Source organism: Scatophagus argus, chromosome 20 (genome assembly GCF_020382885.2).
Source record: "Scatophagus argus isolate fScaArg1 chromosome 20, fScaArg1.pri, whole genome shotgun sequence".
Classification (NCBI taxonomy): domain Eukaryota; kingdom Metazoa; phylum Chordata; class Actinopteri; family Scatophagidae; genus Scatophagus; species Scatophagus argus.
The window spans coordinates 11,480,875-11,492,853 of NC_058512.1; the positions used below are offsets into that span (position 1 = coordinate 11,480,875).

At 38.8% G+C, this 11,979-nt stretch overlaps 1 protein-coding gene across 1 annotated transcript; it reads left to right on the forward strand.

Moving 5' to 3' along the window:
* Positions 1-6,008: 6,008 nt before the first annotated feature.
* Positions 6,009-9,461, forward strand: LOC124052095 (T-box-containing protein TBX6L-like). The gene is made up of 9 exons (XM_046376005.1): positions 6,009-6,024; positions 6,393-6,540; positions 6,679-6,781; positions 7,493-7,657; positions 7,752-7,898; positions 7,996-8,072; positions 8,332-8,405; positions 8,497-8,695; positions 8,909-9,461. Exons 1-9 carry the CDS (start codon positions 6,009-6,011, stop codon positions 9,102-9,104), a joined length of 1,125 nt encoding a protein of 374 aa, XP_046231961.1. The 3' UTR covers positions 9,105-9,461.
* The last annotated feature ends 2,518 nt before the right edge of the window (positions 9,462-11,979 follow it).

The following is an 11,979-nucleotide window of genomic DNA, read 5'->3' on the forward strand; positions in this document are numbered from 1 at the left end:
TCATGGGATGATTTGAGAGGATGTGGCAGGATGTTAACTGTGAGCTGCACCATCTGTTGTGGTGGCAAACTGCTTAGCACTATTTTATAAACATGTATCAGATAAACAGTATGAATTTACAGCAGCTATATTCCTTATTGAGATAATGTAAGATAAGGAAAGAGATTTCAATTGGTCACAGCGGGGAAGTCTTGGGTTTGAATTTTAGCACTGGTCCTTCCTATTTGCATTGTTTATGTGCAGTGGCAGAAGAAGTATTTCAAACTTTTACTTCAAAATCCTACTTGAATAAAAGCACAAAAGCATTAGCACAATGCACACCTAAAGTACTCAAAGTAAAAGTACTCATTAAGCACAAAACCCCATCTTTTTAATGTTGCAGCTTAATCTAAATCAATTACTTTCTATGCTGCTGGGCAATCTGTAATAATTTAGCAGAACTTGTTAGTTGAATTGTATTTCTTTACTAATAACTACTAAGTAAAGCTTTAAAGTAATGTACAAGCAACGTAGGACAATATTTGCTTGGTGGAGTAGAAGTAGAAGTAGAAGTAATCACAATATGGAACTTCTTAAGTAAAGTAAAGGTATTTAAGTACAGTGCTTTGGAAAATATAGAATATTTATTTACATTACACGACTGCTCTCAGGTTCTGCATTTTCCTCCTTCAGTCCAAACTCACGCAGGTGTTTTGGTGAACTTCAGACTCCTAACAGCATGCAATAAGCAACTTTCACAATGAGTGAAGACAAAGTAGGTTTTAGCATTCATTCACACTGAAAAAATGTGTGAACTCATTCTTGAAAGTACAGAAAAAGATGCTAACAGTTCAAACCTACAGTATCCTACACACCTTTGCAAATACTGTTTAGTGCTGTGCTGCTCTCTGCTGGTGATAAAAAGGCAACTTTTTGACAGGCTGGTGATCTGTGTAAAAGTGGAGTCTGAGGTCAGATCAAGATGATCCAGCAGGGACTAATATAATACATTATATGAAGTAATACAGTGTGATTTTTTAAAAAAATGTTCTTTAGTCTACACTTAAAACAGGAACTGAAAACACGTGTAGTCGCTCTCTCTAATGTCCAAGACCGAGATACAAAAATGACTTGAGTTCAAGCAGACTTAAGCCTCTTCAGTGCTTCTTTCATTCATTCCTTGTGATTTCACCTGAGCCAGCTGAAGCAGTGTGAGAAGCAGCAGTACCTGCAGGGGTCCTCATCATTATTTCTGTCAGAAGATTAAAAATAAAAAGCTTCCTTCCCTGTCAGTTTTCTGCAGATCTACAGCCACCTCTCTTTCTGACCACTTAAAAGTTAAATAGTTGTAACTGATAAATATATTCTACTTTATAGCTGCTGAAAAAAATTCACATCTGTATGAGCCTCTAAAATATGTATCCTGGCTTTGAGGGCCCCCATTTTTCCCAGATGAAGAAATGTCCTTTCATTTTCTTTCTACCTTTTTATCTTTAGCTTCCCCTCTGTGTCTCAAGAGGTTTTTTCCTTCCCTTGTGCACTCTCTCAAGGGCTTCATCCTCATCTTTCATCACTTTCTCTTCTGCCTTCACATTCTCATGCCTTTCTCTTTGCCTCGCCTTCTTTCTTTCCTTCCTCCTATAATTTTTCTTTCTAATCGTTTCATTAATTTCTCACTTTCCCTTAATTTTTTTTTTCAATTTCCTTTAATTTGTCACACTTTTCACACTAAAAGTTGAAGAGTCGTTATTCTCTTTGTATGAAAATGTTTTCCTTGTCCTTTCATGCAAAGATGTCCTTGGTTAGACCTAATCCTACACCACACACATATATATATACTGTATATATATGTCAGCATTTTAGTATATTATAATAGACAGTTCAGAGTGGAACTGGATTCATGTAACTATGTCCTTATTCTTTGTAATAACTGAGAGCTTCTTGGGCAATTGCACTTCTCTGCTAATATTATTTTTACTCTGGAAAAATAGGATTATGCCATTAAAGCGCCCTCAGACAGAACACTTTGTGTTATTACATTAGGTGTAGAAAAGCTCATTTTCCCAAATGCCTGTGTCAGCATGTTCAGCAGACCAGGGAATCATAGGCTGCTGAAAGGGGCAGCTGTATTCCACTGTATTCTGTGTCCTGTATTTATTATATTTTACATGTTTACATATTACACAGACCTACATCATGTTTATATAAAGAAGTACATATTATATGTATACTTATCACATTATGCTTGATTTTATTTGTTATTACTAAATACTATGCAAATACTGCATTTACTATGCCACTTTGATCTGAATTATTAGAAAACCACACTAGTGGGTTTTCACATATATTGATTTATTTACTAATTGTAAAGTATATATATGAAGTTTTTGTTATTTTTTTACTTATCTGTATTCTCTTCTTATCTACAGTGTCTCTCTTGTTTTCTTTTTGTGCTTCCTCTAAGAGTATCCCTCACAGTATTGAATTTTCCTCAGGATCAATAAAGTATCTATCTATCTATCTATCTATCTATCTATCTATCTCATACGAAGTGCAAAAGGTTTGATTTGATTTCTTTTAATGTTTGGGTGGAGGTTGAATTGCATTCTAGGAATTGTTGACGCATTTGTCAGTTTTCCTCAAGACAACATCACAAGGCAGATATATCTATACTGAAAAAGATGTGTGATATGGTGCAATAGAAAATTAGTTGATAGAAGTTTGCGTTTTTAAGAAAAGATCCAGTAGGTGGCAGTATTGAAAAATAAGAGCTTTTATGAAACTACTGTGGTTTCAAAACATTTCTTCTCATCTCTACAGTTGTGGAACGATGATGAACATTAATATAATCACAGATGTGTGTTCATTTATAGTCAAACTGTAGTAAAAGCTAGTATATCTATTCTACATACTGTATCTGTCTTATTAGATTAAGACATGGGGAAAAGATAACTTTAATGTTAAAGTCTAGCCTTACTATTATCTCATGATCTTTGTCCTACTTAGCTTATCCGTTGGTGACACTGCGGTTCAGGTTTGTAAGATGCTGGAGGTGGTTGTTTTTGAAGGAGTGAAAATGTTATGAATTCCCCCTCCCCACATAAAGCCACAACTCTCTTTCCCTCGAAATGAAATGTCTTTTTTTGGGAGTACCTTAGCGTGCAGGTTTTGAAGGAGGAAAAAGGACTATTCATCCCACCCACTCAGCCACCCACTACATCCAGGCGGTGCACAGATCAGAGAACCACATCTCCGCACTGCCACCACCAGGGTCATGCACTGCATCCTCCAGCTGCAGCTTAGACTTACTTGTCGAAACTGTTGAAACCACAGCATTTCCTGTGTCTTGAGATATTTTTACTGCAGCAGAACTGATGCATTTCAAAAACAAGACACAGAGTGTGCGGTTCACTCTACTGCTGGATTCATTGTAAAGCACTGGATAAAACTGTGAAGCCACCTACAATTAAATGTAAAACATTCACATTCACATTTCCATTTCCATTACAGCACTGCCTAATCAGTCTAAAACACCATTAGCAGAAGCAGATGTCTGCCTTTTTCTATGCGAACTTGACTTTGTAGCGTAGCTGCAGAGGTGACACATGCCGCAAGCAGTAACAGACTGAATTCCATCTTCGAGTCTGAGGTTGATTTAAGCACAGGAGAAATGTTTCAACATGCCTACAAATGGCAGCAGAAAGGCCTCATGAATGCAGCAAGCCGCGCTTACTGCTCCAAAATCAGGAGAAGTGGATCACTATGGTCAGGTAAACAATATGATAATACTGCAGGCCTACAGTATATCCTCACACGCAAACAAACTCAGCATACACACTCTTAGACCACAGCACCTTTTGAACTTCAGTGTTCTTTTTAAATTTAAGACAGCAACCCCTACTCCTCTAATCTGAACAAAAACATTTAAAGGAAGAACTGGCCATATTTAGTTTGCAAGCAGAAAGCAGTCAAAGAAAAACAAGCTCAAGAATGAGAACAATATTGTAAATCGTTCTTTTCTTTCAGTTTTTTGGTATTTCTCGTGGCTGAGAGGATTTGAATAACATGCTTTAATTTCTCCTGACAGAGAGTGCATAACAGAGCAGCAAAGGGCAAAGCAAGCGAGAGGTGATTTGGATTTCTTCCCAAATGTGAGCTCCCCTTAAAGGGGGGGTGAAGCATTAAGGTCAAAGAAATCCTCAGATAAACACATTTTGATGCATGCTCCCGTTAGGGAGTACTCCTGAAAACCCAGTTGAAAATTTTGGATTTCTTGTTTCTTTTATGTGATCATGTTGATGTTTTGGCCATTCTGCTCAACCTAACTGCTACTCTCGTGTACTGAGGCGCCGCTTTGTTGTAACCTCATGACCCCCTCAAAAGGGTCTGTGATCACTATAAAAATCGATTTTAGGCACCTACTTTGGTATCTGTAGCACTTATGAAAACACACACACACACACACACACACAAGAGGTCATCTTGAATTCTATCTTAAAACCATTATTTGTTTGTTTAATACCAAAGCTTTTGTTAACCTTTTTTCCCAGAATGGTGTCACTTTTGTCACTGTCTTAAGAAAAGGAGAGCTATAACCCCTTATCTAGTTTATGTTTTTTTGTTTTTTTCTGAAGTCTTTTAAGTTTACAAAATTTCACTCTGTCTGACAGTGTTCTCTATATCCTGTATCAGCTTGTTCCAACTCTTTAATGAAACTAAATGACATTGACACTGATGGAAAAAAAAACCAAAATCAACCACTCTATTTTATGTTTGGCTCAGCTGCACAATTAAACCAGCTGGAAATGCATGTGGACTTTTATATACATTTCTCCAAAGTTTAGCCTGTTATTTTGGTATCTCTTTAGAAACTCTGAGACCACACTAGAATTTTAAATTAAGTTCTGTGGGCTTGAATAAAGTTTGTGCAATTCATGTAGGATTAAATTCATTGTGCTGTAAACTTCGAACACTGTCTTCTAAAATCCAAGCTGCTCCTCTTCCCTTCTTCCCGTCAGTCTTTCATGTGAACGGGCTGCTAATTGCTGGCTCCATCTGAGGGCCCGTTCTCCAGGTAGCATGAAGGGGTGGGGGGGTGGGGTGAGATGGAGCCAAATGGCCTTCAAGGATTAGCAGCATTGTCCGCCATTGTCAAGGCTATCCGCCCCAGCTCCAGTCACCTCTGTAATCTCCTGACTTGGTTTCAATACACAAACGAAGCTGCCAGGAAGGGATCTGTTGTGTCTGCTCTTCCATCCCCCGGGGCACTTTGAAATTCTACTCACTGTTCTGAAGGACAGTGAAACTTTTATGCATTTCAGGCCTGCCTGCATACTGTATGACTGATGCATAGAGTATGACTGATGCATACAGTACACAGGTAAGCTCTACTAAGCTGATCACAAGTCTCAAGTACATTTAAGTCTTCGGGTGGTTACTCATAACAACAACCTGACAAAGCACAGAGAGCAGACATCAGAATCAGAATTCCTTTATTTATCCCCGAGGGGAAATTCTTTTTTGTACAGACATTGCGCTTGCAGTTTTCCCGACCAAGAGAGAAAGTGAAAGATATTAACAGAGGATAAACAACAAGATAATTATAAATCTTAAAAAATACAGGTATTTACATGTGTAGTAACACTCATGTATTAGGTATGTTTATGTTCCCATTCGCTGGATCTTCACTCATATCTTTTCAAAGATATTTTTGAAGTGTTTTAAGTCTTTCAAGCCAGCATGAAAATGACTCATGTACATGTAAAGGGGAAAAAAGGACCCCAACATTTCCACTATGAACTTTACAACTTGAACTCAACATCAGGTAAAATTCTCACCTGGCCTCTCGCTGGTCTATGACTACTCCCCTTTAGATGTTTAGACCACACCCTCTCTCTGATGACCAATCAAGTTCAAGGCTCAGTCCTTTTCAAGTATAGAGACCCCTGACTTCAGTGTTAGAACACCTGAAAGCAGCACTTCATTTTAAAACTTCTGCGTTGTTGGTGACAACAGGACGGGACAGCAACATGCAGCACATCACCGGTAAGTTTTTAACTTAACAGACCTGATGGTATGAGCAGGCATGTGCAACATAACACATACTGTAATGATTTGTTAAGTTTGGGTTTCAACTAAATAATCACTTGGGTGCATTTGAACATATAGAATTAAAGACTTATTTCTGATTATATCTCAGAGCCTGAGATACTGTGCAACTGAGGAGGCAAATTCAGAATAAAATTGGGATGTGTAAAATGATCCTTTTATCTCACTACAAAATATTTCAAGTGGAATTGTTAACAGACAGACACAATGTCTTAGGTTCTGCACACTTTGAGAGAATATATTTCCTCTTTTTCTATAAATACATCTGAAATTGCAGAACTTTTACATGTGTGTTTGCAACACAGACTTCAAATCAAATCCAAGCCTGTCCAGGCCACCTCCAGCAGCTGACTCATACCAGCAGGGCTGCATCGCAATGACCCTGGAAAACTCTGATCTCTGGAAGTCCTTTCACAGCATTGGAACCGAGATGATCATAACAAAGCATGGGAGGTAAGAATACCGGTACAGTTACTTGGCTACTGAATTGAGACTGTTTTCTGAAAATACCACCAGTGCTTTGTATCATTTATCGCACTAACCAACACCTACAAAATTAGCCCACTTGCTTACTTTGTATGTTTGTTTCAGGAGAATGTTTCCACACTGCAGCATCAGTATATCTGGGCTCCAGCCTTTTGCAAATTATGTCATCATGGTGGACATGGTTCCAGTAGACAGCTTCAAGTACAAGGTAAATGCATATGCAACACACACTGTATGCTCTGTGACACGCATTTAGGTTCATACACAACATGTTAATTTAGCATGAAGTTTGTCGTTTTTTTGAATTTCACTGTTTTCTAAGTTTTGTTTTGTTTGCTGAGGCCTAAAATCAATAGACTGCAGCAGAAAACACAGCAGTCTGCGGCCAGACATTGGCCTGCCCACTTTGGGCCATCCCTCGCTGCATATCAAAGGCTTTCATTGCTTCCTGTTTGTGCACTCTCAGCTGGAGGCCCAATCAATTAGCATCCCTTCTTATTCGCACTTGCAGAAAGGGAGCAGCCAGCCAGCCATCTACACATTTAATGGCTCTTACATCAACTGCTATGACCCATTTGGTCACAGATATTGCTTTTAGCATACTCTTCAATGCAAAGAAATACATAATAATAGGAAAGTACAATAGGAGAGCAATGACAAAGTTTTTGGTGGTGGCAAATTGTTATTTTTTAAAAAATGATTTACCTCATAAAAGAGAAAAAGTGTCCAGAAAGACCGAAATATATAAGAATATAAAGAACAGAATGAAGAAAGCTTTCATGCACCACAGCTCTTTGGCAATACACCAGCCATTATGAAATGATAAAAAAAAGCATTTCATGCCTCATGAACACTTATCAGACATGTCCTCGGGTCACAGTTAATAACCTTGAACTATCCTTCCCCCATTTCTCTGCAGTGGAAAAAGGAGCAGTGGGAGGTCGCTGGTAAGGCGGAGCCACAGCCTCCATGTCGGACGTACATGCACCCAGACTCCCCTGCCCCAGGAAGTCACTGGATGAAGCAGTCACTGTCTTTTCTCAAAATGAAACTCACCAACAATACCTTGGACCAGCATGGCCATGTAAGATGCCACGCTACAAAATGATTATACCATGTTTTGTTTGTTTTTTTGCTCTTTTTAATTTGTGTTTTGCTCACTGCATTTTACCCATTAGATCATCCTACACTCCATGCATCGCTACTACCCCAGGTTTCATGTTACCCAGGCAGATAGCCCTTACACTGTCCGCTGGGGCCCATTTCAGACCTTCTCCTTCCCAGAGATGACCTTCACTGCAGTGACCGCTTACCAAAACCCAAAGGTATAAACGTGTACAGCATCAACCCAACACAGAAACACTGACATATGTGTTTGATAAAATCTGTTTGACAACTATCTGGTCTTTTCTTTTTTTTAAGATCACCAAACTGAAGATTGACCACAACCCCTTTGCTAAGGGATTCAGGGAAGGGGGTACACACTCCCACAGTAAGAGGTACGAGATACATTGTTAATAAGGACTGAATATGTTGCAGGGCAGTCACAACTCGGCAGTTACTGTTAATGAATTTACATTTGCTAGCAAGTGCAAGTTATATTTGTTCATATAATTTATTGTAATGGAATGTATTTAATCTGTAATTATATACAGCAAAAACATGATTTGCTTTCTCACTTTTTTAGGCTAATAGGCAAAAAATTACATCTGAGTGACATGTGTAAAAAATTGCTTTATGTGCTCTTTTATTTCATAGGTGTCGTCCAAATAGAAGCCCTCCTGCAAAAAGAGCCACACTGGACAGAAAAGACCTTTGCAGCAGTCCTCCAAGTAAGTTTTTTTTTTTTTACCTAACACAGCCTGTGTGCCAATGTCTTTACACTTTTATGAGATCTTATTAAACATTGTATTTCCCTCTCAGGCCTGCAGAGGATGCCCTCCACCTCTCAGTCAGAGCAGGCAGAGAAGAATCAGGCCTTGAAGGGGGGTGACCTTTCAGCCTGGGTTCTGGAGCAGGACCCATCTGAGAGCCTACACGCTGAGCCCCTGGAGCAGCACGAGTATGACTACAGCTGTGAAGAACAGATGGTGCCTGCATCCATGGCATACCAGCCCTACAGGTATGTTTTAAGGTATCCAGCATGAGATAAAATCCAATGAGACTTGCAGGAAAATGATCTAAATAAAAGAAAAAATCAGAACCACTGAATGTAACAAGTACGAATAAATATAATAATTCCTTCAACTTTACACTTTAATAACCTCAGAGAGTCCTTGCTTGCTTAACAAAACATGCAGGAAAATTAACCGTAATGTCACTTTCTTCTCCTCAGATCCGCTCAGTACACCAGATTTCCACTGTCTTCCAATCATGTAGATGCAGCGCACCCTCCCGTTCACCCGCCACCTCATCCACTTGCCACAGCTGAACACAGTGCCCAACAGAACGTTTACTACCACCATCCCCACCACCACAGTCATGCAGCTGACTGGAGCCAATACCCACTCTTTTCTTATTCCTGTTGGTGAACATTTAACCTTCGCAATGGTGATATCATCGACAGAGGATAACACCAGTAAAGCCTCAAAGGAATGCTGTTATTCTGAGTGGAGCATCAACTGACTGACAGGCCACCCATGTAGTTTGTTTAAAGTGTATAATTGTGTATAAAGTTTCTATTGTATGGGGGGGGGGGTCACTTTATTTTTTGTCAGTTTCACAGGACAGCAGATCCCTTCGGATCACTATCTGATGTTCGTGTTGTCCTGTTTTTTTCTGATGACGTAGATCAGTTTGCGTTTGCATGTTTGACTGTTTAACAAGTATATTCTAAGATGCAATATATATATATATACATATTGTGTTGTATTCATTCAGCTGGTAAGACACCCATCTTTACTTCAACAGACGTTGAGGAAACGATGTTTTTTTAAAGAGGTTTTCCTACTGTAATGGTGTTGTACTCAGGCAATATAATATAAAAATGGCAAAATTATTGAACGGAATTTAATGCATAACAAAATATACATTTATTCAACATCAAAATATAGTTTTTGAGTCATTATCTAATAAGTCACACTGTGCAAGAATCAGAGTCTGCATCAAAAAGTGACTCAATTGTATATTGGTGTTAATATGCTGGAGAAGGTTTTAGCACAATAAATGGAGATGAAGAACAATGACTTAACATGTGTGACATTCTGGAATTCTTTCTGGTATTTAGTTTGGACATTGAACAGCTAATCCGATTCCTGATGGGATGAGCTGTGCTGAATAAAAGAGTTTACAGTCACATTAACGACTCCGTAAAAACGCAAAATGTTAATGCTAATACGCTCTCAGTGACAATTTAAACATGCTGATGTTTGGTAGGTATAACGTTTGTTTGCTAGAATTCAGCTTTCAGAGTTAATTATTATTTTTGAAGCAATTACTAAAACCAGTGGCATTCATGGTAGCCCATCCCATAGTCAACCAACACTGCCATCTACAGTGCCATACTAAAATAAAAAATAAACAGCTAATATTGTCCTACCAGGGTGCAGCTATCATCTACACATGAGCATGCAGCTCTCGACTCTCCAGCACACATTCAAATAAGTCCAAACAAAGCTGTTATGAAATTGCACTGTGAGATCATCGCCCTGCTGCTCTAGTAATCCATTGCTTTACTACAACCAGCAGAGAGTTTAGCTATGAAATGTCGCAAAAGCAGCAAATATGTCTTCATCAATTGTATTTGAATCCTTTGAGGGTGAGTCTTACACAACAACAACAACACAATCAGGGGTGAGAAAGAGCGAGAATGATGCAGCAGTGAGAGACTGTCCTAGAACAGTGAGTCTGACCCGATAAAGTGGTGACAGACAGCTAGTGTGGAATTACCATCATAGTCTGGCATAGTTTCCCCAGCAGAAGGCAAAAACGTCTGTGCTGTAAATGTTTTACGAGAGAGAGGGGGAAGCCATATCTGGGACATCTATAAAGCTTCAGGGAGCACACACTGTAAAGTCATTTTCTAGAGCACCTCAACCGACATGTTTGGTGTTATACACTTTTTTTTACAGTGAAAAAAAAAATAAAATAAAATATATATATATACAGTCAAATGTATAAGTAATATCAAACATGGAGCACACATGATGTCCATCTCTGTGTTTCTGAAGTTCATTACAGTTCATTACACCAAACATGTAGGCTGTAAGGAAGTCTGAAAGTGTGACATTCTGATTACAGGATGGTTGCTTCATCCTCCTGGTCTTCTTCCTGATTCTGCCTGGGTCATCTGGGTCACCCACATAGCTCATCCTGGATTCCTTTCACCTCACTATAAAATGAATTATAGACCACAGATGGGGTCAATTAGTGTGCTCAAGTTATAATTACAGCACCAGGGGACGTGAGCATTTAGTAAAGACTTTAACCAGTAATGTTCTTGAGTTTGGTTCTGTAGTTGGACAACATCAAAGCAGAGTAATTTCAAATTGTTTTAGAAAACGTATCAGTTAAGGTAAAATATGTCTCTGAAAACAAACTTTTTTTAAAGTGATCAACTGTGGCATTAATTGTAGCCCATCCACAGTCAAACAACACTTATCACAAGTGCACTACTTGTTTTGGGTATTCAAATTTCAGGAGTAGTTGGTACAATTTGCCGGAAGAAGTTAATATCAATAACAGGATGATTACATGAGAAGGGCAGACATGACTGACTGGAAGTTCCTTGACTTTCAAGCCATTCAAAGCCTTACTGTGCCACTTACAATGCTGATTAATTCATGGGCTTGTCCATCATGACTACTTACTAACAACTGATGGCTACAACACTGAGAGCTCTGAAACACATATGCACACTGCTTTAATAGGCCTTAAAAAGACAGCATAAAGACAAAGATAGCACTTGATGTTCATCAGTACAACTTTGACAAATATTATGATGGCAGACGGAATAAACTGAGAGGTGAAGCATTCGAGTTCAACCAAGAAACAATACACGTGAAAGGCAACTCTATTGTGCATATTTATATGAATTAAATATTTACATATTATTAATATTGTAATGGTTTAAATCAATTGAATTAACCATCAATGAACAAATATTACCTCAAAAAAGTAATGTAAATCATTTATCCTCATATTTTCAAACAACAAACATTCAGTGTACAATCGCCTCTGAGGGCTAAATACTGTACAGCATGGCAGCTGTCATCACAGCCAGTTTGAGGGCGGCGGTGGTAATGGGCTGTAGGAAGGCCTTCATCGACCATGCCACACATCAGTAAACACACAACACAAAGAACACACACTGGCATACACTGTGCCCCGAAAAGAGGTCAGACTCAGCTCAGTCTACGGTCACTCTCTCTGCAGTCGCTGCCTATCACAGTCCAGAGGAGTACATTG